Genomic DNA, 25920 nt, shown 5'->3' with positions numbered 1-25920 from the left:
GCACTCCAGCCTGGGCGACAGAGCGAGACTCTGCCTCAAAAATAAATAAACAAACAAATGTTTCAATATTCTTAGTGTCTGGGGCCAGGTAAAGTCTGTCCATTGATTAATAGTCCAGGTGCCAAACCTGTGAGCAATGACACTCCAGTAGCAATGGGCACTTGTGGCATCCAGATCTTGCTTTCTGAACTGTTGTCTGCTAAAAAGTAACCAAGGCTCCCTGAAGAAATGACTGCAGCAGGGAGAAGGCATGACTGAAATATCTTATCATAAAGCAAGAAAATGCTCAAAGAAGTTGGATTAGTGCCCAAACAACATAAGAACTGTCTTTAAGGGGCTTCCCTGGCCACATTTGGGTGAAAAAAAATTGGCCAGAAACAATAATAATTTATTACAAAAGGCAATTAGAAAAACAAATCCAGGAATCCATAGTGAGTCTCCAAAAAAAAAAAAAAAAAAAAGAGAGGGTATATAACTGATATTTATCATATATATAATCTATAGTTTTATATATATATGTCAAGGCTGCTAAAATCACTGAGTGAAAGGCTGATAGAGAAGAAGATGGTCCCAGAGAGTACCTGTTAATTACAAATGGAGGAAGGTAACATTCACTGGAGAAATGGGGCAGACACCACCTTTACCAAGCGATCAAGCTTCACATTACCCAAAACGAGAAAAATTGACATTATCCACGTGTGTTCTGCAGGAAAAAAAAATAAAAATAAAAACTAACCTGAATCTAATTACGGGGCAAGAGGGAGGGGAGGATTAGACAAACCGATAATATGGGGGTATTCTATAAGACAACTGGTCTGGACCCGTCAAAATTATCAATGTGATGAGACTCCCCCTAAAAAAGGAAGGACTGATCTGAATTAAAGGAGAGAGGTAACTCCAGGAAGTGAGTGAATCCAGGAGGGGAGGGGGTCTAACAACTGAAATGGGAATATAAACTGTCTATTGGCTAATACTGCATTGGCTAGTACTGCATCAATATGGAATCTCTTGGGTACGAAAACGGCACTGAGGTCATGAAGAACGCCTTTGTTCTTAGGAGATGCACTGCCAAAGTATTTATGATAGGAAATCTCCGAAAAGGAACAGACAGACGTGAGTCTCAGTCTCTCGGCCCACGGTTCGCGCGTGCGCACAGCCCCCTCTTTCCCAGACTTATTTCGCGCGGCCAGAGAATCAGATTGTGCCCACAAGGCGGAAATGCACGACAGCGGGTTCCGGTGACCACGAAGGCGGCAAAGGCGACGGAATGGAGGAGGTGCCTCACGGTAAGCTCGCGGAGGGGGCGTGGGTGACGGGGCGAAAGTGTAGCGAGCTGCTCTAACTGTGGTCTTGTCTCTGCGCAGACTGTCCAGGGGTCGACAGCGCCCAGGCGGGCAGAGGGGCTTCATGTCAGGGATGCCCCAACCAGCGGCTGTGCGCTTCTGGAGCGGGGGCCACTCCAGACCCGGGTGAGAAAAGGGCAAGGCCTCAACAGGAAGTGAGAGGCGCAGGCCCGGAAAAGGCGGAGCGTGGGAGGGAGGGGGCGGAATCTGCAGAATGAATGACAGAGGCGGGCTAGAAGGTATTGTATTCGGAGAGGGGTGGGGCCCAGAGGGGACGGGGCGTGGAAAGTGGGCAGGGTGAGGGCAGAGCTTGAAATGACTGACTCACAGGAACCAGGTCTTTAGAAGGCGAGCGCTAAGGACGTGGCTCGGGTGGAGGGGGGATACTGACCGGCGTGGAGTCGAAAGGGACATAATTAAGAGGGTCGGGGCCAGAGGTTTGAGTGACAATAACCGACCGCGGAGAAAACGGGATAAGCTTCGAAGTCCAGGAGTCTTCGGACTTACATCCTGGCTCTGCCAGCTACTTTCTTGTCACAATTTTCTTCCTTTTGAGGAGTGATTCTCCCATTCATTAAACAAATGTGTTGATCGCCTCGTAGGTATGGTGCTGTACTGGGGACACAGCTGGGGATCAGGCGTGGTCACTGCCCTAGTGGAGTTTAGCTTAACAGGAGAAACAAACACGTGAGCTAGCAACTAAACCACCACAGCTTTGAGTGCTGTGAAACACAGATTCGAGGATGAGAGGACCCTGGGAGCCTGCTCAGAAGGACCTTAAAAAGCAGGAGGCAGGAGGACATTCTTTTTTTTTTTCTTTTTTTCCCCTCCTTTTTTTTAGACAGAGTCTTGCTGTGTACCCAGACTGGCGTGCAGTGGTGCTATTGCGGCTCACTTGCAACCTTCCTCTCTCAGATTTAAGCGATTCTCCTGCCTCAGTCTCCCAAGTACCTGGGACTACAGGCGCCTGCCACCAGCACCGGCTAATTTTTGTATTTTTAGTAGAAACAGAGTTTCACCATGTTGTCCAGGTTGGTCTCGAACTCCTGACTTCAGGTGATACATGTGCCTCTGCCTCCCAAAGTGCTGGGATTCCAGGCGTGAGCCACTGCACCTGGCCAAAGGGGAGAATCTTGAAGGAGTTCAAAGAGAGACTTAGGTTTGATTCTTGGGTCCATGCAGTGTGACCTTCAGCAATAGTCCTAACCTCTCTGAGCTTCTGGTTCCTCATGAAAAATTGAGACAGGCGGGGTGCAGTGGCTCACGCCTGTAATCCCAGCACTTTGGGAGGCTGAGGCAGGTGGATCACTTGAGGTTAGGAGTTAAAGACCAGCCTGGCCAACATGGTGAAGCCTTTCTCTACTAAAAATACAAACATTAGCCAGCGTGGTGGTGCATGCCCACTCTCAAGGCTGAGGTGGGAGGATCACTTGAACCCGGGAGGTGGAGGTTGCAGTGAGCTGAGATCGTGCCACTGCGCTCCAGCCTGGGTGACAGAGTGAGACCCTGTCTCAAAGAAAAAAAAAAAAAAAAATGAAGAGAAAAACAGATACCTCTGTCGATCCAAACTGAGTCTCTACCAGTGGAGGTTTATTGGGCCATAGCTTGAGGGCATGCCCTGGAAAACACAAGTCACAGAAATCTCTGTGGCCTGTGCTCCCTGCACTGGTTCCAGGAGGCTTGTGTTTACATGTTTCATTAAAAGGGGAAAAAGCATGCAGGAAAAAGTCCGGTAGGCCTTGAGGCAGGTGGTTACATTCTTAGGAGGTTTTAATTAGTGCCCAGTATATCTACGCTATATAGAAAATAAACATTCAAAAGAGGGAGTAAAGGAAGAATTAATTAGGCAGACGTCTCAGGGTAGGAGAGGAAGGACTGATCTCATCCTGTCTTTGTTCGGCTTGTGGGAAGATAAGCTTGTAATGGACACTGTCAGTGTGACATTTAACAGACATCAGTAACAGGGAAGGAGTTAGACTAAGGTTACAGCCCTAAAGTTACAGTTGACATGTCCTTGTTTATGGGAGGATATTCATCTTCAAAGGTTTAGGGGCCAGCAAAGAAGTTCCTTAGAAGCAACTTGTGAGGGCAGTCATCCCACGATGGAGATTCATGGGGCCTTTGGCCTTTTGCGGGGCTCTGGTTAATGTAGACTGCTTCAACACAAGGTTGGGAAGTAACAGCTATCTGTGGATGGGGAGGAGGACAGCAGTATTGGGAGGTTTTCAGGCTTAACTTTCACTTGAGTTTGGCCAGTCATGAGACTTTTTATTTTCCTTTATACCTCATGTGTTGTTTTAAAGATTTGAAATAAGATAATTTCATTGATAGATAATGTGCCTGCTGTGTATCAGAGTTTCTCAACCTCGGCACTGTTGACATTTGGGGCAGGTTCACTGTTTGTTGTGGGGGGCTGTCCTGTGCATTGTAGGACGTTTAGCACAATCCCTGGCCTCTACCCATCAGATGCCAGCAGTACCTCTCCTGTGACAGTGAAAAGTGTCTCCAGGCTGGGCGCAGTGGCTCACGCCTGTAATTCCAACACTTTGGGAGGCCAAGGTGGGTGGATCACTTGAGGTCAGAAGTTCGAGACTAGCCTGGCCAACAAAGAGAAACACTGTCTTTATTAAAAATACAAAAATTAGCCGGGCATGGTGGCAGGCACCTGTAATCCCAGCTACTTGGGAGGCTGAGGCAGAAGAATCACTTGAACTCAGGAGGCGGAGTTTGCACTGAGCCGAGATCTCGCCACTGCACTCCATCTTGGGTGACAGAGCGAGACTCTGTCTCAAAAAAAAAAAACAAGAAAGAAAAGTGTCTCCAGACATTACCAAATGTCCCTGGGGGATTTTGTCCCCAAGTTGGAGACCATTACTGTATGCAGAGTTCCTTTCTAGAGCTGGGAATACAGCACTGAAAGCTTCAGACAGTTCCTACCCTCGTGGAGAATATGTTCTAGTTAGGGGAGACAAACGTGTAAACCAATAAATGAGACACCTTCAAGTGTGATAATAGCCTTATTTTCTTCCCAACACTTGTTTCTACCATTGACTAAGAGGTATTTCGGAGGATCCTTTTAAACAGCCCCAGGACTAGGACTAGGACTAAGACTTAGCTCTTTGTAGTTGACGGGAAGAGTGACATCTGAGATTTGGTCAGGGACCGCATCCCCTCAACTTTGGCTTTCTTTGCAGCTATAGAGGAAATCAAAGAGAAAATGAAGACCGTAAAACACAAAATCTTGGTATTGTCTGGGAAAGGCGGTGTTGGGAAAAGCACGTTCAGCGCCCATCTTGCCCATGGCCTAGCAGAGGATGAAAACACACAGGTGAGACCTCAGGAACCACTGGGAGATGCTCATTCTGTCTGAGGGTCGTGATGGCTACTAAGTAACGGATTCCTAGGCCAGGCGCAGTGGTTCACGCCTGTAATCCCAGCACTTTGGGAAGCCAAGGCGGGCAGATCACTTGAAGCCAGGAGTTTGAGATCAGCCTGGCCAGCATGGCAAAACCTTGTCTCTACTAAAAATACAAAATATTAGCTGGGCATGGTAGCGCAGGCTTGTAATCCCAGCTGTTCGGGAGGATGAGCCATGAGAATCGCTTAAGCCCAAGAGGCAGAGATTGCAGTGAGTTAAGATTGTACCAGTGTACTCCAGCCTGGGTGACAGAATGAGACTGTCAAAGAAAAAAAAAAACAAAAAGCTGATTTCCTTAGACTAAGTTGAATTGGCTTCTTTGGAATCTCAATCCTGCAGAGAACAAAGAAATACCCAGTAGTCAAATGAAGCATTTCATTGGATTCCCTAGCCAAGAAAATGGCTAGCAGATGTACATCTCTCCTTGCATGTGGATAGTTTATTACATGACGTTCACGCTTCTTTTTCCTCTTTATTAACCCCTTTTTGCTTTTCTCTAAGCCAGGTACCTGCAAACTATAACCAGTGGGCCAAATCCAGCCCATCTCCTGTCTTTATGGCCTGTGAACTAAGAATGTTCACATTTTTGAAATGTTTTTTATTTGTTTGAGACAGGGTCTCACTCTGTCGCCCAGGCTGAAGTGCAATGCTATGATCAGGACTCACTGCATCCTCTACCTCCTGGGCTCATCAAGCTATCCTCCCACCTCAGCCTCCCAAAGAGCTGGGACTATGGGTGCTTGCCACCATGTCCGGCTCATTTTTGTGTTTTTTATAGAGATGAGATTTTCCCGTGTTGCCCAGGCTAGTCTTGAACTTCTGAACTGAAGGCATCCCTCTGCCTCGGCCTCCCAAAGTGCTGAGATTATAGGCGTGAGCTACGACGCCTGGCCTAAAATTGCAATTTTTAAATTAGTACCTAAGTACCTACATATGATCCTTGATTTTGCCCACAAAGCCTAATAATATATTTTCTATTGGCCCTTGTGGAAAATTTTTGCTGGCCCTTACACATGTTTATTCATTTCCACACAGGTATACAGACGAGCATGAAAACTGAAATTACCCAGTGCTGCCCTCTGGATCTCAGCTTTAATAAAAGGGGTTGTAGGTCGCTAAAAACACACACTTTGGAATCAGACAGCCCAAACTCAGGTCCCAGCTCCATCTACACCACTGCTGTGACCTTGGGCAAGTGACCAGGCTTACTCTTCCTCCATTTGCTCATCTATAAAATGGGACTCCGAGGACTAAGTGAGATGGCACATATAAAGCAGTTACCACGGGGCCTGACTGCTCAGTAGATGTCTGGGATGGCCACCAGTTTCATTACTTTATTTCACTAACTCAGTATGAAGGGATGATGATTATACTGCCTTAGAGATGAGTTTGTAGCCTACCCAAAGCACGGTACTGGGCAGATTCAAAATACACTTGTTGGGCTGGGCATGGTGGCTCACACCTGTAATCTCAGCACTTTGGGAGGCTGAGGCGGGTGGATCACTTGAGGTCAGGAGTTCGAGACCAGCCTGGCCAACATGGTGAAACCCTGTCTCCACTAAAAAAATACAGAAATTAGCTGGGCGTGGTGATACGCACCTGTAGTCTCAGCTACCCAGGAGGCTGAGGCACAAGAATCATTTGAACCCAGGAAGCAGAGGTTGCGGTGAGCCAAGATTGCCCCACTGCACTCCAGCCTGGGTGACAGACCGAGACTCCGTTAAAAAAAAAAAAAAAAGTATATAGATACATACACACACACACACCCATACCCATGCATATACTTGTTCATTCATCATTCTGTTGGTCAGCAATCTCTTGCCATTTGAGGGTCAAATTTGTATTGGCTTAGTGGGTTGGCCAAGCAATCTGCTTTCTCAGATTGTCTGTATTGTTTAGAATAATCTTTGCTTTTCGAAGCTGTCAGGAATATTCCTAAACAGCTCACTGGAGATGGGCTTTCATCTCACCACTTGAAAGTAACCACTTGTGAGTAGACAACTGTTTACATCATTCACTTTCGTGTAATTACATTCTGAAGTCTTTGCTGCATGCCTATCTAGACTTTGCAATGTATAGAAGGAAAGCACACCATTCAGTGTGGAAATATGGCTAGATCAGCTGTATTTCTTTATGCAGTGGTGGTTTAAAAAAAAAAAAAAAGAAGTTAGCATTTAGGAAAGTGTGTTTTCCCCAGGCAGACCTACTCATGACAGTGACATCGCTATCTGCAAAGTGTCAACTTATGGAAAATGCTGAATATGTCTTGATTAAAGTCAAGCAGCACAGATTTCTCCCTGCCCTAAATCCAGCAGGATGGTAAGACGTGCCCTGACCCTTTTCTGCCTGCCATCTGGTGGTCTGGTGGAAGCTTGGCTCTAACTCTGCAAGACACCATTCCATGTTGCGCTTGAGGCAGGCAGGTGTCTGTCATCTCATTGGCACAAAGGGCCTTGGATCAAGAGACAGCAGAATTAGAAAACACCCCTGGCAGGTCACAGGCTGCCCATGGGGTGTGTAAGTTGTGGTAAAGGCAGAAGGAGTCTCTGTAGCATAAGCCTGAGCCATGAGACAGCCAAGAGTCACACAAGAGCCGGGCATGGTGGTGAACACCTGTAGTCCCAGCTACTCAGGAGACTGAGGTAGGAGGATCACTTGAGCCTGGGAAGTCAAGGCTGCAGTGAGCCATGGTTGCGTCACTGCACTCCAGCCTGGGCAACAGAGTGAGACCCTACCTCAGAAACAATGAATAAATAACAAGTCACCAACTTCCATAAATTAAACATTTTGTCGTTTGTTTCTTTTTGAGGTGGAATGTCATTCTGTTGCCCACGCTGGAGTGTAATGGTACGATCTCAGCTGACTGCATCCTCTGCCTCCCAGGTTCAAACAATTGTTCTGCCTCAGCCTCCCGAGTAGCTGGGAGTGCAGGTGCATGCTATCACACCCAGCTAATTTTTGTATTTTTAGTAGAGACAGGGTTTCACTATGTTTGCCAGGCTAGTCTCGAACTCCTGACCTCAGGTGATCCGCCCGCCTCAGCCTCCTGAAGTACTGAGATTACAGGCATGAGGCACTGCATCCGGCCACCAAAAATGAAACATTTATGATATTTGTGATCTGAAAGGCAAACTGTCATCACAAGGTCAGCACTAGGTGTTTCAGGACTCAGTGTGCGAGGCCCTCCTCTGGGTCCTGGGACTGCAGAGCTGGGAGGGGCCTTGACCCCGGAGCACTCGTCTCGCAGATCGGAAGCCCAGACAGCCAAGGCTTAGAGAGCAGAAGCAACTTGTGCAAGGACTAAAAGTTGGGACTAAATCCCTCTTCCCTTCCCCTCCTCATCAGGGACAGCTGGGTAAAGGAGATGCTTTGGTTCCCAACAGCCCTGCAGCGTCTCCACCTTCTGCAGCAAACGCCGCCTCTTCCCATCAGCTGCAAACACGGGTCCAGAGGTCCTGCTGTGGGGAACGCAGGCACATTGCTCTCAGCTTTACTTCTCTGGCCTAACCTAAGCAGAATTAATTGGACAGATTTTGGGGTAGTAATAGGATCAGCAGGAAGTCTGAACAGACAGGACCCAGGACCGCCCTGGCCATCTGGGTAGCAGGAGCTTGTTAATAGCCCCCCGGGCCTGCCACGGGAGTGAGTGCACTGGAAGCTTCTCGCATCCTTACATCATTTCGCTCAAGATTCACTCCCCAAGGGAGTGAAATTCCTCCGAAGGAAATTGATTAAATTGTTCCCTGAAGGAAAGACATGGAAACAGAGTCACTAGAAACCTGAGAGTATCGAGGAAAGTCTCTATCACAGTCATGGTGATAGTGTCATCTCCCCTTGGATCATTGACACATCAGTCCCAAGGATCAAGGTCCTGAGAGAGCAAGTCAGGTTTTCCGATGCTGTCACTCTGCTGTGCTCCTCGGATGGCCCCGTAGAGGGCGCCTGAGGCCAGCACTGGTCTGTGGATGACATTTTCCCGTGCACCACGGGTTTGAGACAGCGCTGGGTGCTGAGGAAGTAGGAGGCTGGGTTTGTTGAGAGGATTCAAGAGGGAGGCAAGAAACTAATTCGGAGCAAGTTAAAAAGTGACCCGGAGGTGCAGCACTTTGGGTTTGAGTGGTCGCATTTTTCAAGATGAATGCTGGCCTTGTTCTCAGAAGGTTTCTGAAGGCCGTCTCAGACCTCCTGTGTCAGAGGGGAAGGCTTGAGGGGGAAGGGGTCGCCTGAAGCTGCACCCGAGTCACAAGCAAAGAACTTTTCCAGGTGTCCATCTTACTTGAAGTCCTGTTTTGAAAGCTTAGCCTAAACCATCATTCATCTTCAGGATCAAAGGAAAACAGGGTTTGGTCAGGTTCAGCTAGAGGCTCCACTCTGGTCCTCCACAGCAGGCCCCATGGTGTACTGGAAAGAGCCCCAGTTGGGGCCAAAAGACCTCAGTTTATGTCCCAGCTCTGTTCCCTGCTTATTGAACTGGCCCCTCTGAACGTCAGTTTCCTCCTCTGTAAACCAGAGATAATCATACTTACCTTCTAGGCACATGGCCGCCTCAGCCACCCAAAGTGCTGGGATTACAGGCGTGAGCCACTGCACCCAGTCTGCAATATTTTTTTAATACATTCATATTCTGCTTAAATAGGCTAGATTTGGCTTACATCTGAGACTCCTGAACAAGAAAAGATGAGTTTGAGAAAAATTTAAGATGCAGAAAGCAAGACTTGGTGAGGGGGTAAGCAAGGAGAGCTGTTGAGGGTGGCTCCAACATTGCTGTCTCTTGGCTATTCCATGTATTCTGTCACAGCAGCCAAAAAGGCGCTGGGCCCCTTCCCCTGTCTCCTCCAGCCAGGGCTCAGCAAACGGTCTGAGCTCAAGCCTCCAGGTGACCTGACGGCCAGGTCTGTAAGATCACCCTTGAGGAGCTCAGCCAGGCTGAGGGGCAGGGGAATGGGGGCATCAGTGTTTATGAACCTTGAGATCAGCGTTAGGACTCTCTCTCAAGAGAATCTGATGGCTCCAAGTTTGACCCAGTTTCTGTCTTCTCTCCGTCCTCCTCTAACCCCACTCCCCTCCCAGTTGTGCGTATCTGGAGTATGTGCATTCAGTTATGTAACCGCTTTGGTCTCTTCTTGTTCCCCAGATTGCTCTTCTAGACATCGATATATGTGGGCCATCGATTCCCAAGATAATGGGATTGGAAGGAGAACAGGTAATAGCCGGTTACAGAACTCAGGAAATTATTCTCTCGAGGCAAACTCTGTAGCACTGAACTGTCAAACCTCAACAAAGAGGCATGCGGAGCCCATAAATGTTTTCTTTGTTGTTATTGTTTTGTTTTGTTCTTTTTGAGACAGCGTCTCCCTCTTTCACCCAGGCTGGAGGTAGCACGACGTCAGCTCGCTGCAACCTCCGCCTCATGGATTCAAGCGATTGTTGTGCTCAGCCTCCCAAGTAGCTGGGACTACAGGGGCGTGCCACCATGCCCAGCCAATTTTTGTATTTTTGGTAGAGACAGGGTTTCGCTATGTTGGCCAGGCTGGGCTCCACCTCCTGACCTCTGATGACCGCCTGCTTCAGCCTCCCAAAGTGCTGGGATTACAGGCGTGAGCCACCGCATCTGGCCCGTAAATGTTTCTGTGGACATGAGGAGCTCAGATACATGCTCCGTAGTCCATCTGTCTACTTTTAACAACAACTGTGAGTCTGGGGGAGGGCAGGGTTACATATGAAGTCTGTCTACACCATTGGAGAAGCATTGGTTTCGATGCTTCCTCAGAGGGGAAGGGAAACAGGCAGCGAAATGCAGAAGTAAGACACGGAAATTTAGCTCTGACTGGGAACATTCGTCCAGGGCTTGGTAGGCGTCTGTACCCTAGAAGCACGGGAATATTTCTGCCCTTGTGGTCTCCCCTGGGGAACTGAGACTGCAGGGCGGGTGAGTGATGTGGGCTGGGGGCAGGGCCGTAGCAGTCTGTGTAGTTGCTGGCCTCTTGCTAGCAAGAAGCTCTCCAAGAGAGGATTCCCCCAAGGGCAGTGCATGGAAGCTGGGGCTGGGGGTGCTGGGATGTCCCAAGAGTCTCAAGATGGGTTCTTTAATTAGTGCCAGGGATACATTGATCCTGTTCTGGGGATGCAGTGGTGAACAAGGTCCATGAAGACCCCTGTCTGGGTGGGAGAAGGCAGATACTAGATAATGTGAAACCAACCCAGAGTGAGGAGAGAGACAGTAGGGCAGGGTCAGAGGGGCTGAGGGGTGGTCAAAGGTGCCCTCACTGAGAAATGGCATTTGAGCTGAGGATGACGGGAGGGGAGAGCTGGGGGAAGAGCATTCTGGGCTAAGGGAGCAAGTGCATGGGCCTCTGACGCAAGGTGTCCTTGTGTCCTCAGTGGAGTGACCAGTGAGGCTGGAGGGCGGCCCGAGGCAGATGGGGCCAGGCCTTGCAGGCACTTCTAAGGCCTTGGGGTTTGCTTCCAAGGGAGTAGGGAAGGAGAGCAGTGTCACCCCTTGAGGTCTGGTCACATACCCCAATAGATTTAGTAGCACACGCCCCAGTGAGGGTATAAGCTAGTGTCATTACACCTAAGGATTTCATAGAAACAGAAAATTTAATAGAAAATAAAACAGAAGTTTTGCCGTTTTCTTCTCCTGCACTATTGGATCATCCTGTTTACCCCTCTTTTAAGGCAAGTGGACTTAGCAAACGAGTATAAATAGGAATGAATGGTTTTGTGGGGTTTATTTTATTATTTTTATTTATTTATTTTTTTGAGATGGAGTTTCACTCTTGTTGCCCAGGCTGAAGTGCAATGGCACAATCTCGGCTCACTGCAACCGCCGCCTCCCGGGCTCAAGCAATTCTCCTGCCTTAGCCTCCTGAGCAGCTGGGATTACAGGTATACACCACCACGCCCAGCTATTTTTTGTATTTTTAGTAGAGACGGGGTTTCACCATGTTGACCAAGCTGGTCTCGAACTCCTGACCTCAAGTGATCCTCCCGCCTCAGGCTCCCAAAGTGCTCGGATTACAGGCGTGAGCCACTGCACCTGGCTGGGTTTCTTTTAATAGAACTTCAGAGTCAGTCACAGAGGAGCACATGTTGTGTGATTCCACTGACATGCAGTGTACGGAGTAGGTCAGTCCACAGTGGGAGAAAGTAGATGAAGGGCCCTCTAAGGCTGGGAGGATATGAGAGAGACTGGAGGAGGGGTGGTGACAGCTGAGGGGTATAGGGATTCTTCTTAGCGTCATGAAAATGTTCTAAAATTGTGGTGGCTGGGTACAGTGGCTCACACCTGCAATCTCAACACTTTGGGAGGCCAAGGCCGGCAGGTCACTTGAGGTCAGGAGATTGAGACCAGCCTGGCCAACATGGTGAAACCCCGTCTCTACAAAAAATACAAAAATTAGCTGGGCATGGTGGTGGGTACCTGTGTTCTCAGCTACCTGGGAAGCTGAGGCAGGAGAACTGCTTGAACCCGGGAGGTGGAGGTTGCAGTGAGTCAAGATCACGCCCGTGCAGTACAGCCTGGTCGACAGGGCAAGACTCCATCTCAAAAATAAAAGTAAAAAAACTGTGGTGATGGCTGCACCTTGTGACTGTACAGAAAGCCACTCATTCAGTGGGTGAGTCGTGTTGTCTCTGAATCATGTCTCAGTAAATCCGCTGAGAAAAGTAAGGCTTCATCATGAAAATTAAACTTTCAGTTTGTGCTTTGTGTGCTGTTGGACACCTGCTGGAGGGAAGAGGTCGGAATCTTGTTGCCCCAGGGAGCTCCCCTTTGACCCCCAGCCCTTGCCCGTGGGGGCAGCGGCTGGAGCTGATTCGGGACAGGTTCTGAAGTAGCTGTTTCACGAGAGTTCATTCCCTTCACTCCTGTGCTTTTACAGAAGCCACCTCCTTGCTCCACAGGTACCTGCATTTTCTCGTCAGTCCCCAGCGGATTTTTATCACTCTTTTAAAACACCTTAGACACAACATCATATTTGAACTTGAGTACCTTTGGTTCCCTATCTAGACACCCAAGCAGAGTTTCCAAATAACCCAGCTTAGGGCACAAAGGGAGTTGAGTTGCATCTTTATTACCCACACCCTAGTTGTTCACTTCCTTTTAGGAATTTCGTGGTACCACATAAGACAATGAATTGTGTTTCATAAAACCATCTTCTTTCTTTGTACAATTTGTGCATGAAATGTGACCAGGGTACATGATTTCTACTAACAAACATCGGTGCTCATGTTCACACAGGTTCACCAGAGTGGCTCAGGCTGGTCTCCAGTGGTGAGTTTTCACCTCTTTGTCCTATTTTCACAGTAGTGTGTGGCTGTGTGTACATAATGGGTTTGTGGTTTGTTGGTCCATGGGTATTTATTAGGGTGCTTTTCGAGGCACAGAGGATATGATTAAATCCAGTGATTGGCAGGCTTTTTCTGTAAAGTGTAGGACGGTAAAGATTTTCAGCATGTGGGCCTACATTCCCTGCTGTCGTAGCACAAAAGTAGTAACATGTAACTTAACAATCAGGACTGTATTCCAATAAAACTTTATTTAAAACACAGATGGTGGGCCAGATTTGGCCCTGGAGGTCATAGTTTGTAAATCTCTGGTTAAGAGAGTTAAGGAGGCAGGGTGTAGTGGCTCACATCTGTAATCCCAGCACTTTAGGGGGCCAAGCCAGGCAGATCACTTGAGGCCAGGAGTTCGAGAACAGCCTGGCCAAGGTGGTGAAATCCCGTCTCTACTAAAGATACAAAAATTAGCCGAGCATGGTGGCACACGCCTGTAATCCTGGCTACTTGGGAGGCTGAGGCAGGAGAATTGCTTGAACCTGGGAGGCAGAGGCTGCAGTGAGCTGAGATCGCACCGTGCACTCCAACCTGGGCAACAGAGCAAGACTCCATCTCAAAAAAAAAAAAAAAAAAAAAAGAGAGTTAAGGAGATGACATTTACTTATTTTAGCTGAGTTCCCTGTCATTGCAGCCCATGGACATACAGTGCCTCTTTCAAATCCCCCAACATGGTACCCCCTTTTTTTTTTTCCCAAAAATGATTTAGGATGCAAAGAGTAAATCTGCTCATAGGTCATATCGTAGTTTTGTCCTGAAAATGTTTTTTTCAGTCAGAGCTCAGACAGAAGACCTGGGGGAGAGCCTCACTGTGTGGCTTTGAATAAAGCGTGTCCTGCCCTCACCGTGTTCCCTCTGCAGTACGTGGAAGACAACCTGGGGGTGATGTCAGTGGGCTTCCTGCTCAGCAGTCCTGATGACGCTGTTATCTGGAGGGGACCCAAGAAAAACGGTTTGCCACTCTGCCTTTGTTTCTCACATTCTTCCACACACGCTGTGGCTCCTGGCCTCATCTGCTCCCTGTCCTGCCAGTCTCAGCCTGCTGGACTTCACACTATATTATTTTTAAGCCTCCAGTGCCTCTTTCTTCACTGGTTGAAAAGAGCTAATAGAAATACCAGTTTCCATTACATAATTGTAAATATCTGCTGTGCGTTTTTCTCTCCTTAAAAGCCGTAGAACCCTGGCCGGGTGTGGTGACTCACGCCTGTAATCCCAGCACTTTGGGAGGCCGAGGCAGGCGGATTCCCTGAGGTCAGGAGTTCAAGACCAGCCTGGCCAACATGGGGAACCCCTGTCTCTACCAAAAACATAAAAAATTAGCCGAGCATGGTGGCACATACCTGTAATCCCAGCTACTCGAGAGGCTGAGGCAGGAGAACCCAGGAGGCAGAGGTTGCAATGAGCTGAGATCATGCCACTGCACTCCAGCCTGGGTGACAGAGCGAGACTCTGTCTCAAAAAAAAAAAGCTATAGAACCCTGAAATTATTTTTATCATGGTTTTATAGTGGCTTATTTGGGTCAGAGAGGTGAGATCAGCAGCAGGCTGATCTGGTACTGAGACTTAAGGTAATAATGTGAAAGTGTTATCAGGGCAAGCTTCAGCCTCAGCACTATTGATACTTTGAGCCAGATAAGTCTTTACTGGGGGAGGAGTAGACCGTGTTCTACATCATAGGGTGTTAAACAGTGGCCCTGGCCTCTACCCACAAGATGCCAGTACCACCCCCTACTCTATTTGTGACAACCCAAAATGTCTCCAGACATTGCAATTCACTCTCAGTTGAGAGCCACTGATTTACAGCATAGACCAAAGGCACAAAAAGATCAGATCATGCTTCTCCTTGAGCTGGGCATGGTGGCACGCACCTATAGTCCTCGCTATTTGGGAGGCTGAGGTGGGAGGATTGCCTGAGCCTGGGAGTTCAGATCCAACCTGGGCAACAAAGCAAGACCCCATCCTTTAAGAAAGAAGGGAGTTGTAAGTACAGAAAAGAAAGGAAATAAGCACCCCTGCGGATCCCTCTTTCTAGGCATGATCAAGCAGTTCCTCCGAGATGTGGACTGGGGAGAGGTCGACTACCTCATCGTGGACACCCCACCCGGGACATCGGATGAACACCTCTCGGTCGTCCAGTACCTGGCCGCAGCACGCATCGACGGAGCGGTGCTCATCACCACTCCCCAGGTGAGCGAGCTTCCAGCGGGAGCTGGGTCCGAAGCATGCTCCACACTGCGAGGTTTCTTTCCTGCCTGGCTCTGATACCCTGGTCTCACCAAGGCTCTTCCCAGTGTGTGCTCCACAGCTGCATCCAGTGCGCACCTGCAGACCCAGTGTGTGCTCCACAGCTGCATCCAGTGCACACCTGCAGACCCAGTATGTGCTCCACAGCTGCATCCAGTGCGCATCTGCAGACCCAGTGTGTGTTCCACAGCTGCATCCAGTGCGCATCTGCAGAAACCCCTTGTTAAAAACTTCAGCCGGGCACAGTGGTTCACACCTGTAATCCCAGGACTTTGGGAGGCTGAGATGGGAGGATCACTTGAGTCCACGAGTTCGAGACCAACCTGAACAACATAACAAAACCCCATCTCTACAAAAAATAGTTTAAAATTAGCCAGGCATGGTGGCTTGCACCTGTAGTTCCAGCCGCTTGGGAGGCTGAGGTAGGAGGATCATCTGAGCCTGGGGAAAGGAGGTTGCGATGAGCCATGGTCACGCCACTGTAGGCTAGCCAGCACAACCAAGTGAGGCCTTGTCTCAAAAGATAAAAATAAGAAAAACTTCGTCTTTAGTCTAAACATTTGCAGCTGACAGCCATTCAATGATTTGTTTTTTTTAGTCCATGGATTAAACAATAGTGGGTCAAGAATGCTTTTTGAACTTTCGTTGAGGAAACTGGGGAAACGACCAGTGCAGTTATAATTCATATTGTGCTGCCAGTCCCCGTCAGCCTTGCCATGTCCATGTCTCAGGTCCCCCAGTCTACAGTGGATTTTCCATTTACATTCCAGAATGATTTAGGAAATCTCTCAAGTTTTCAACAGAACCAGCCAGGTGCAGACAGGGATTTCGAGATAAGCCACTGGGTGCCTTTGCTCCTTCCTTGGTGACACCCAGCGCCCCCTGTAGCAGTCACCTAGTGGCTGTTCCCCAAGGCCCATGGTGAGCCCGAGCTGAGGAGAGCGATGGGAAGTTCCCTGTCTGTAAGCCCTGCAGAGAGCAACTGCAGGCAGGACCATGATGCTGTCCATCTCAGGGGCCTGAGAAACCAAGGGCTCTTCTCCACGGTTACGCTTGACTTCTCTTCATGACGTTCTCCTCCACAGCTAAGGAAGCCCAGCAAATGAGGTTTGATTTGATCTCACTGGCCAGAATCAATCAGGACGACCCATAGTCTCACCCTCATCCAGCACTCACTGAACTCTACATGCCAGGCACCAGGGCAGTAAATAGGCCTGGCCCTCCCTGGTGGCCCCTGTGGCTCCCTGAGGAAAACAGGTGCTGGACACACACATGAGGGTACAGCCATGGTCCAGCGGCCATGGGAAGGGTGTCTGGGTCAGAAAACGGTGACAGGATTCGTGTCCGCTCTGGCATCCTGCAGAGAGGGAACATGGGGGCCACGGAGGAGGAGGATACCAGCTGGGTCCCTGGACAGGAGGGACGATGGCCTGGCCCGGGTGATGGCAGGGAGGGAAAGTGGATTTGTCCTTAGGAATGTTTTCTGTTGCATTTGTAAAAAGTGGTTGGTTCTGGGTACAGTGGCTCATGTCTGTAATCCCAGCACTTTGGAAGGCCAAGGCAGGCAGATCACTTGAGGTCAGGAGTTTAAGACCAGCCTGGCCAACATGGCAAAACCCTCTCTCTACCAAAAAATACAAAAATTAGCCAGGCGTGGTGGTGGGCACCTATAATCCCAGCTACTTGGAAGGCTGAGGCAGGAGAATTGCTTGAACCCGGGAGACAGAGGTTGCAGTGAGCCGAGATCGCGCCACTGCACTCCAGCCTGGGTCACAGAGCAAGACTGTCTCAAAAAAAAAGAAACAAATAAGAGACTGAGTCACAGCCCATTGACTTTCTAGCTGAACGCCTCTTCCTCTGCATCCCGCCTCAGTGCCAAGAGCCGAACAGGCATCTCAGGAAAAGAACAGACCCAAAGCCGTGAGCCTTTCGGGCTCACGTGAGTGGTGAAGCCCCAGGTGCTAAGGAGTCACTACACCTGACAGTGACCAGCCACAGCAGGACTTGGGCACAGGGATCTGTAGTAACGTTAACTGGGGAAAATAGGGAGCTACTGAGCAGTGTGTATACACAGTAATCACACTGTAAAAACTCAGAGTTTAGAAGGAAATGCAAAGTTGTCCACATTGGGTAATATTCTTTGTTTTCTTTTAGTCCATAAAGTTGTTTGTGTTTATAATTATCTACAGCAGGGATCGGCAAACTTTTCTGTACAGGGCTAGATAATAAGTAGGCTTTGTGGACCCCACAGTCCCTGTCCCAGCCCCTCAGCTGTGCCACCGTGGCATGAAGCAGCCACAGATGGTGCCTAGATGGACAGGCATGGCTGGTTCCAGAGGAACTTTATTTATAAAACCAGTCAGATTCAGCCCCCAGGCTGGGGTTTGCCAAGCTCTGGTCTAGAAAACAGTGTACACTCTGGCTGAATATAGTATAGTATAGAGACGTGGAGTGTGTAGATGCAGATAGGCACGGTGGCTCATGCCTCTAACCCTAACACTTTGGGAGGCCAAGGCAGGAGGATCACTTCACACCAGGAGCTTAAGACCAGAGTGGGCAACAACCATCTCTACAAAAAATTAAAAAGTTAACCAGGCCGAGTAGCACATGGCTGTAGTCCCAGCTACTCAAGAGGCTGAGGCAGGAGGATTGCATGAGCCCAAGAGGTCGAGGCTGCAGTGAGTTATGATCGTGCCACTGCACTCCAGCCTGGGCAATAGAGTGAGATCCTGTCTCTGAAAAAAAAAAAAAAAGAGTCATTTTTTTTTTAGATTCATTTCTTGCTATTTGGCTGTGTGGGAAGTAAATAGCACCTCAAATGAACAGGGCTTAGCACTAGTAGGCACTAAATAAATACGGATTTGGCAAAGGGCATGTGTTAGTTCATTTTCACACTGCTGTAAAGAACTGCCCGAGACTGGATAGTTTATAAGGGAAAGAGGTTTAATTGATTCACAGTTCCGCATGGCTGGGAAGGCCCCAGGAAACTTACAGTCATGGTGGAAGGCAGAGTAGGCACATGTTACACAGTGGCAGCAGTGAGAGAGACAGTGCGTAGGAGGAACTGTCAAACACTTACAAAACCATCAGATCTCGTGAAAACTCACTATCACGAGAACAGAATGGGGGAAACCACCCCCGTGATCCAATCACCTCCCACCAGGAACTGCCCTCAGCACGTGGGAATGATGGGGATTGCAGTTGGAGCTGAGATTTGGATGGGGACAGGACACAGAGCCAAACCCTGTCAGGGCAGAAACCTCTAAGGCTTTACGATCGCAGATCCACTGCACTGCAGCCACCCCCTCGGCTGCACAGACATTTCCTTTCTCGCACTTTGATGCTGGAATCACTGGTCCTTTCACCTTCATAGGAGGTGTCACTCCAGGATGTCCGGAAAGAAATCAACTTCTGTCGCAAGGTGAAGCTGCCCGTCATCGGGGTGGTGGAGAACATGAGTGGCTTCATCTGTCCCAAATGCAAGGTGAGGGTGCGTGGGGCCGCCAGGCGAGCCCAACACGATCCTGCTCTCATGGTTGAGGAAACAATCAAAACGCTGCTCTGCAAACTGTTTCTGCTTTCCCCATAACTTTGGGAAGTGGAATCACAATTAAAATCCCTTTCTGCTGACTGAAGGAAAGTTCTTTTGGTGTTAAGTGTTTCACATTCAAACTAAGCCTTTTTTTTTTTTTTTTTTTTTGTAAGTTTCTTTAAAATGTGGTCCATCCTTGTGATTCTACAAAAAAATGATGTTTCCTCCCCTTTGAATTTGCTTTGCAGAAAGAATCTCAGATATTCCCTCCCACGACCGGGGGTGCGGAGCTCATGTGCCAGGACCTGGAGGTCCCTCTCCTTGGCAGAGTGCCCCTGGATCCACTCATAGGTGGGTGACTCCCATGTGCGGCGGGACCTCACTCCTCGGTCAACCCCACAGGCATGGTTCGGGCACAACAGGGGCAGCTACGGAGAGGGGCAATGGAAGGAGGAAGGTCAGTGGCCTCTCGGGGTGCCAGACCCACCCTCCAGGTGGCACCCCGAGAGGCCACCGGGAGAGAGGCCGAGACCTCTGCGAGCAGGTCGCGGGAGCAAGCAGGCCTCAGGCAGAGGGGTGAGACCTGGAAGAACGGGGTAGAAGTTGGTGAGGGTGCTGGTGGCAGGGGACTGAGGAGGGTGCCCGATAGAGGGGTGGCTCCAGGGAATGGGCATGGCGTCCAGGTTACAGAGAAGGGCAGCCTGAGGTGAAAATCCCTCAGGAAGGGGCCCAGCCTCCTGCGCCCTGAGAAGCCAGCACCGCACAGATGAGGCCCCTTTGTCTCCAGCACTGGGACAGACAGGAACGCAGATCACTCGCCTGCGAGCAGGGGCCAAGTTCCCAACAAATGCTCTTCTTAAGTGCCTGGGTCCCCCAGGATCCCAAGAGATGCCCACTCCCTGAGTGGCCCTGGGGCTGAAGGAGGGACGGGGTTCACATCTCCACCCACATGCCTGCAGGGCACCCACTCGCAGCGGGTCACTGGGCAGGGCCTACACTCGAAGCTGCTCCCCCAGCAGGCTGCTGTCCCCCAGGACCGCAGAGCCAGGCGGGCCTCCATCACTGTTACTGTGGCCCACACTGTGGCTCCTGCCGGGGGTCCAGCCCTCGCCTTTAGGTCTGAGGGGAGAACAGATAGAGAAGGCTGGAGGGGAGGCGGGGTCCAGGAGTGCCGGCTGCGCCCACACCTCGGAACTTCCACTTCACTCGTCAGGAAACCAAGGCCAGTGAGAGGTGTCTGTGTGGGGACGGGAGCGAGGGGGAGGGGAGAGAGGGCTGGGCAAGGGGCGGGACGGGTGAACAATGCTCTGGCCAGGAGGGTGGAGGCCTAGTGCTTGGGGAGAGGGCAAGGAGAGCCTGGAGACTGGGAGCGCAGAAGCCACGTGGGGAGCCTTGGGGAAGGGCCTGGCTGCAGGGGGAGAATAGGAGCCTGTGAGAAACAGCTAAGTGTCAGTGTCAGTGAGTGTCAGTGTCACGTGCCTGGGAGCAGGAGGCTCGGGGGTGGCTGCTCTGGGATAGAGGTTCAGGATGAGGCCCTGGGTTCTGGCGTTGGTGTAGAAAGGAAGGGACACACAGTAGAGTAAGTGACGGCATCTGAGGGTTGAGTTGTCCCTGCTACCAGTACAAGCCACCTGGAGGAGGGTCCGTCCCTCAAAGACAGTGAAGCAGGGGTGGTTGAGGGAGGCCGGGCCTTCTGGGGTGCTGTGGATGAGGGGCTTGCAGGCTCAGGTTGTCAGCAGGCTCTGGGGTCCATCAGGAGAAGGTGGTTCGTGTCCATGCAATTGAGTGTTGAAGCCACAAGATGTGGACAGGATTGCCAAGCGGGAGCCGGGAGGACTGTGTTGGGGGACAGCTGCCTTGAGGAAGTGGTGGGGCAGTGAGGTGCGAGGGTCACTCTGAAGATAGGAACAGCCCGGGAGAACGCCAGAGACCCAGTGTGCCCAGGAGACTGTGTCCCCAAATCCTTTTTCCCTTATTCCCACATCCCACAATACTTCTCTGGCATGTGATTTCCCCAACAAAATACAGAAAAGTACAGCTGCTTTCTCAACCTTCCCCAGCATTATAAAACACTCACCAGGCAGCTTGTGCAGTGGCCAGAAGTGGTGCTGAGAGCTGCCCTCTGAGGCCCCTGGAGGTAGTCGGGCTGCATGAATGGATGTGATTGGGGACGGGAGCTTGCAGCAGCCCAGGGCACATCCATTCCTGCCAGCCTGCACCTCTGCCGCAGTTCAGCTCTGCCAAGATGGGATTGGTGGGCAGGACATTTGTCAGGGGAAACATCTATGGGAGAAAATGACAGAGGAGAGTGTTAACCCACGATGAAGGAGTGGGGGAAGGAACGTATCAGCCCACAAAAGCATCTCAGCCCATGGGAGCATCTCAGCCTGCTGGAGCACCTCAGTGTACTTTACTTTTTAGCATCTCAGTCTGCTAGGGTGTGGCAATCTGTTGGAGCATCTCAGCCTGCTGGAGCACCTCAGTGTACTTTACTTTTTAGCATCTCAGTCTGCTAGGGTGTGGCAGTCTGTCGGAGCATCTCAGCCTGCTGGAGCACCTCAGTGTACTTTACTTTTTAGCATCTCAGTCTGCTAGGGTGTGGCAGTCTGTTGGAGCATCTCAGCCTGCTGGAGTGTCTTGGCTGCTGTCGAGGAAAGCTGGGCACAACCACCAGGGCATTTCTGAGCCCACTTACCCATCAGAGGGGCTGCATCTCCCAGAAATGTGCCTGCCCGAGTGCCATGCTCAGCTCAGTCACTAGCTAGGAGCAGCCTGGGGGCAGCATTGCCTCCACACAAACGTGATGGATTTTGGAGCCTGGCAGCTGCTGCCAGAGATCCAAGAGGTGTGTCCTTATGGCCATCACAATTGCCACATTTTCCAATATTTAATGAAGAGCTAGAAATCTATATCCTTACCCAAAGTCTCCTGATTACTAAATGATGGCAACTAACTCCATTAAATACACACACACACACACACACACACACTATGCTCTAGCCTGGGCAACACAGGAAGACACCCCATCTCTAAAAAAAAATGAAAAAACAATTCACCCATTGTGGTGGCATGTGCCTGTGGTCCCAGCTACCCAGGAGGCTGAGTTAGCGGGGTCACTTGAGCCTGGGGAGGTTGAGATTGCAGTGAGCCCTGATCAGACCACTGCACTCCAGCCTGGGTAACAGAGCAAGACCCTGTCTCCAAAAAAAAAAAAAAAAAACAAAAACAATGGCATGCTTGCTTGCTGACCCACCCACATATGTCCACGGGCCCAGCCACAGGCCTGCCATTGCCATTGTCTGACAGATCAGGAAGTGACCTTGGGGCCTCTATTAGATCCTGATGTGGCTTTTCTTCCAAAGAGCCACCAACCTCCATCTTCCCACCTCCCTCACACCAAGCCCTGGCATCGGCCCTGGTCTTTCCTTTCAGGGCCACTTTTCACAAAGAAGCCAAGTTCCAGGTGGTTCACAAGAGCTAATTTCAAAGCAGAGGAGCCGCCAGTGACAGCTGCGGGGCTCAGTGCCTTCCAGTGGGCCTGGTCCTGTGTGTCAGATGGCACAATGCGGAACCTCACCTTGAGGGGAAACCACAGATAGCAAGGCCAGGGAGTGCCAGAAAGGAAGGGGTGGTTAACACTGTCACACACCCAAGAGGGTGGAGTGTGAGGGCCAAGCGACAGACACGCATCTGGCAAGGTCACTGGGGACAGAGTGGGGGCAAAGCCACCTTCCTAGGAACAGACAGGAGGACATGAGGACAGCACTTCAGTCCCCTCTGGGGACATGGTGGCAAAGTTGCAGATGCCAGCGCTCTGGTGCTGTGGGTCCTGGCCCCCGTGTGCTGAGGATCACAGGAAGGGATTGCCTCAGCTCCCTGCTTTGCCATCACTAGCTGTGGGACTTGGGCTAGTCATTTCCCCTCTCAGCCTTGATGGCCCCGTGTGTAAAATGCAGGTGACAGTGGTGCCTAGTGAGGGATCTGCCAGGGTGGAGAGAGGATGCCTGGGATGTCTTGGAAGAGGGCTGTGCCCACACCAGCTGGTCTGATGATGATGCCCGTTCTTGGAGAGGTGGGAGCCCAGGGGAAATGCAGTTAGGATGGGAAAACACTAGAGCATATTTGTGTGTTGGGGGCTGGGGAGCCCTCTGGAGAAGGGAGACCTGGGTGAAAATCAGGGACAGAAAGTACCCTCAGCATGAGTATTCTGGGATCCCCAGCCTCCCAGGTCTGGCCCAGAGAACGTGCACTCTAGGGGCCTCCCTAGTAAGTTCCACATGGTCTCATGGGCCCGGTGTTAACGGCGGAGGGTGTCCAGGTTCTTGGCACCTGGAACAAAAAATTGGACAAAACGCACAAAGCGAGGAAGGAATGAAAGGACTTATTGAGAATGAAAGTAAACTCCACAGTGTGGGAAGGGAATGGGCCTGAGAATAGGGGCTCAAAGGCCCCATTACAGAGTTTTTGTGTTTAAATATCCTCTACTTGGGGTACGTCCTATATAAATGAAGAGGAAGAAGTAAAGTTACAGAGTTATTTATGGCGTACGTCCTATGGAGAGGACATTTCCTGTTATGGCTCAAGTGCGAATTGGCCTTATGTTCCCTGTCTCCAGACCCTATCTTCCTGCCTCACTGGGCCATCTGGGCTCCCCATCTCCCACCACCCTCTCCCCACAGGCTTCTTCCCCGACTTGGACTTCCCTGTCCCACACGGCAGCACAGTAGTGAAGTTGAGGAAATGGTAGGTGCAAGGTAGGAACTCCTCCTGGGGTTCACCTGAGGCTGGTGACCGGACATGGGCAGTGCAGTCACTTGGCCCTGTTTCTCCAGCAGCTCAGGGCCTGGAGAGTGGGGAGAGCAAGCTGATGGCAGGTCCACCCACAACCGGGGACTGGTAGGGCAGACTGGGGGCGAGAACACCCCCACTGACTCCAAGGCCCCTGTGTCCTGGCTCTGGGATAACATGGTCCTAGAGAAACCTGGGTGTGCATAGGAGGGGACTGGAACAATGGCCACATGGCAGGGAAAGACTGGCAGACGGATGGACACCAGCACAGATGACCTGGAAGACAAAATTATACACAGACAAAGCAGTGAGCAGAATGTGTGTGTCATGTGCTCCCACTCGTATTTGAGGTATATGAGTGTGTGTATGTGTGTGTGCACACATGTGAATGTGCACATTTATATGCGCATAATCTTTCTGGAAAGACACCGCGAACACTAGTAGCCCTTTTTGGACTTGGCCTTTCACGCCATATCCTTTTGTATTCTGTACTTTTTTTAACCATGTACATTCATGATCCTTTTGCTCAAAAGCTAATCTCTTAAAATGCAGACTCCTGGGCCCACCTGGAAGCTGCTGAATCAGTTCCCTGGAGGGCCCTGGAACCTGCATTTTCTGTACGCCACCTGATTCTTTAGCCACGCTGAAATGCTGGCTGGGGACCCTGCTGGAAGGAAGGTCCCAGAGACCCCCGTGGCCTTTTCTACATTGTTCTTCATTACGACTGAAGCGGGCTCAAGATACTCCCATTGTCACCAGCACAGGAAGAGCCCCAAGGTCTTGCGGCTGCTCTGTTTTCCTCTTGGACTGAATTGTCTTCCGTTTGTTTCTTTTAAGGTAAGAATTGTGACAAAGGCCAGTCTTTCTTCATGGACGCCCCAGATTCCCCAGCCACGTTAGCCTACAGAAGTATAATTCAGAGTAAGTATTTCCATGAGTACTAAATGCAGATGCCTGTGGGGCAGGAAGCAACATAAAGGAGCCAAGGGTATGGGGGGTGTGGAAGGACGGGTGGGTGGGTGGGTCTGCAGTGACCACACAGTGGCCTCCATAGCCCAGGGAGCCAGGAGTCCCTGAGAAATCTCGCAATGTGCGAGTACTGTGAATTAATTCATAGTTTAACAAACACGGTGAGGGTGAAATTTATGGCTTAGGAAATACATCCCAATAAAGCGATAAAGTAAGTCATTTAAAAAAGTAACTGATAAAAACAAAAACACAGGCCAGGTGCAGTGGCTGCCACCGGGAATCCCAGCACTTTGGGTGGAGGAGGCAGGCAGATCACTTGAGGCTGGTCAGGAGTTCGAGACCAGCCTGGCTAACACGGAGAAACCCTGTCTCTACTAAAAATATGAAAATTAGCCAGGTGTAGTGGCGCTCGCCTGTAGTCCCAGCTACTCAGGAGGCTGAGGCAGGAGAATAGCTTGAACCTGGGAGGCAGAGGTTGCAGTGGGCCGAGATCGCGCCACTGCACTCCAGCCTGGGCAACAGAGTGAGACCGTGTCTCAAAAAAATAAAAAAATAGAAATAAAAACTTTGGTTAGCCAGACCAAACCAACGTGCAGCCAGTGGCAGCCATCAGAGGCCCCAGAGTGAAGGCAGAGGTGTCAGTGTTTGTTAAAGCTGCGGTCTCCAAGTGTGTGGCTGGGTTTTACTTGCCTAGAAAAATGATGTTGAGGGTAAGGAAACAGCATTCCCAGAATCCTCCATCTATAGATGGGCCGAGGAAGGCCTCAGCCATTGGTTATGACTCTGACGGGCAGTGTGAGGTGTTCCGGTCACTTTCAAAGACTCAGGGCATCACAGACACAGGGCTTTTTATGGAACTAGCCAGAGGATCCCAGTCCTGTCAAGACACGGCCCTCCCCAGCACAGGACGGGGCCGTCAAGGGGTGGACAATTCTTAGCACTCTATGCCTGTCGTCTTGTTTTCCAGGAATCCAAGAGTTTTGTGATCTCCGTCAGTCAAAAGAAGAGAACCTCATCAATTCCTGAAATGAGAGAATGTTCAGAACCAAGCAGTTACCAAGTGAGGTACTCCCTTCCCTGGGCAGCACGTCCAGCCAGACCCGACCAGCTCCAGGACAGGGTGGGTCACAGCAAAAAGAAACCAGATGCTGGCGTGGTCCGAAGCCACTTTCGCAGAGACGCTTTAATCATTGAGTATTTGTACACTTTTCCTTAGAACATATATAAAGGGTATTCTCTACAAATGTGCCGTTTTAAGAATAAAACCCCCTCCTCAAACCTCT

At 50.3% G+C, this 25920-nt stretch overlaps 1 protein-coding gene across 4 annotated transcripts; it reads left to right on the top strand.

The window, feature by feature from the left end:
• Nucleotides 1–1195: 1195 nt before the first annotated feature.
• Nucleotides 1196–25919, top strand: NUBP1 (nucleotide binding protein 1). Of its 4 annotated transcripts, XM_033235765.1 has the most exons (11): nt 1200–1286; nt 1365–1469; nt 4538–4671; nt 9896–9964; nt 13004–13036; nt 13963–14053; nt 15137–15291; nt 18722–18832; nt 19129–19231; nt 24506–24589; nt 25605–25919. In XM_033235765.1, exons 1-11 carry the CDS (start codon nt 1268–1270, stop codon nt 25661–25663), a joined length of 963 nt encoding a protein of 320 aa, XP_033091656.1. In that variant the 5' UTR covers nt 1200–1267; the 3' UTR covers nt 25664–25919. The 4 variants fall into 4 exon arrangements, with proteins under 4 accessions (XP_033091657.1, XP_033091656.1, XP_033091659.1 ...); XM_033235766.1 differs by lacking the exon at nt 9896–9964 and having other exon boundaries at nt 1196–1286; XM_033235767.1 differs by lacking the exon at nt 1365–1469 and having other exon boundaries at nt 1231–1286.
• The last annotated feature ends 1 nt before the right edge of the window (nt 25920 follows it).

The sequence above is a fragment of the Trachypithecus francoisi genome, unplaced genomic scaffold (genome assembly GCF_009764315.1).
Source record: "Trachypithecus francoisi isolate TF-2019V2 unplaced genomic scaffold, Tfra_2.0 Lachesis_group15, whole genome shotgun sequence".
NCBI lineage: Eukaryota > Metazoa > Chordata > Mammalia > Primates > Cercopithecidae > Trachypithecus > Trachypithecus francoisi.
This window is presented reverse-complemented; position numbering and strand designations above follow the sequence as displayed.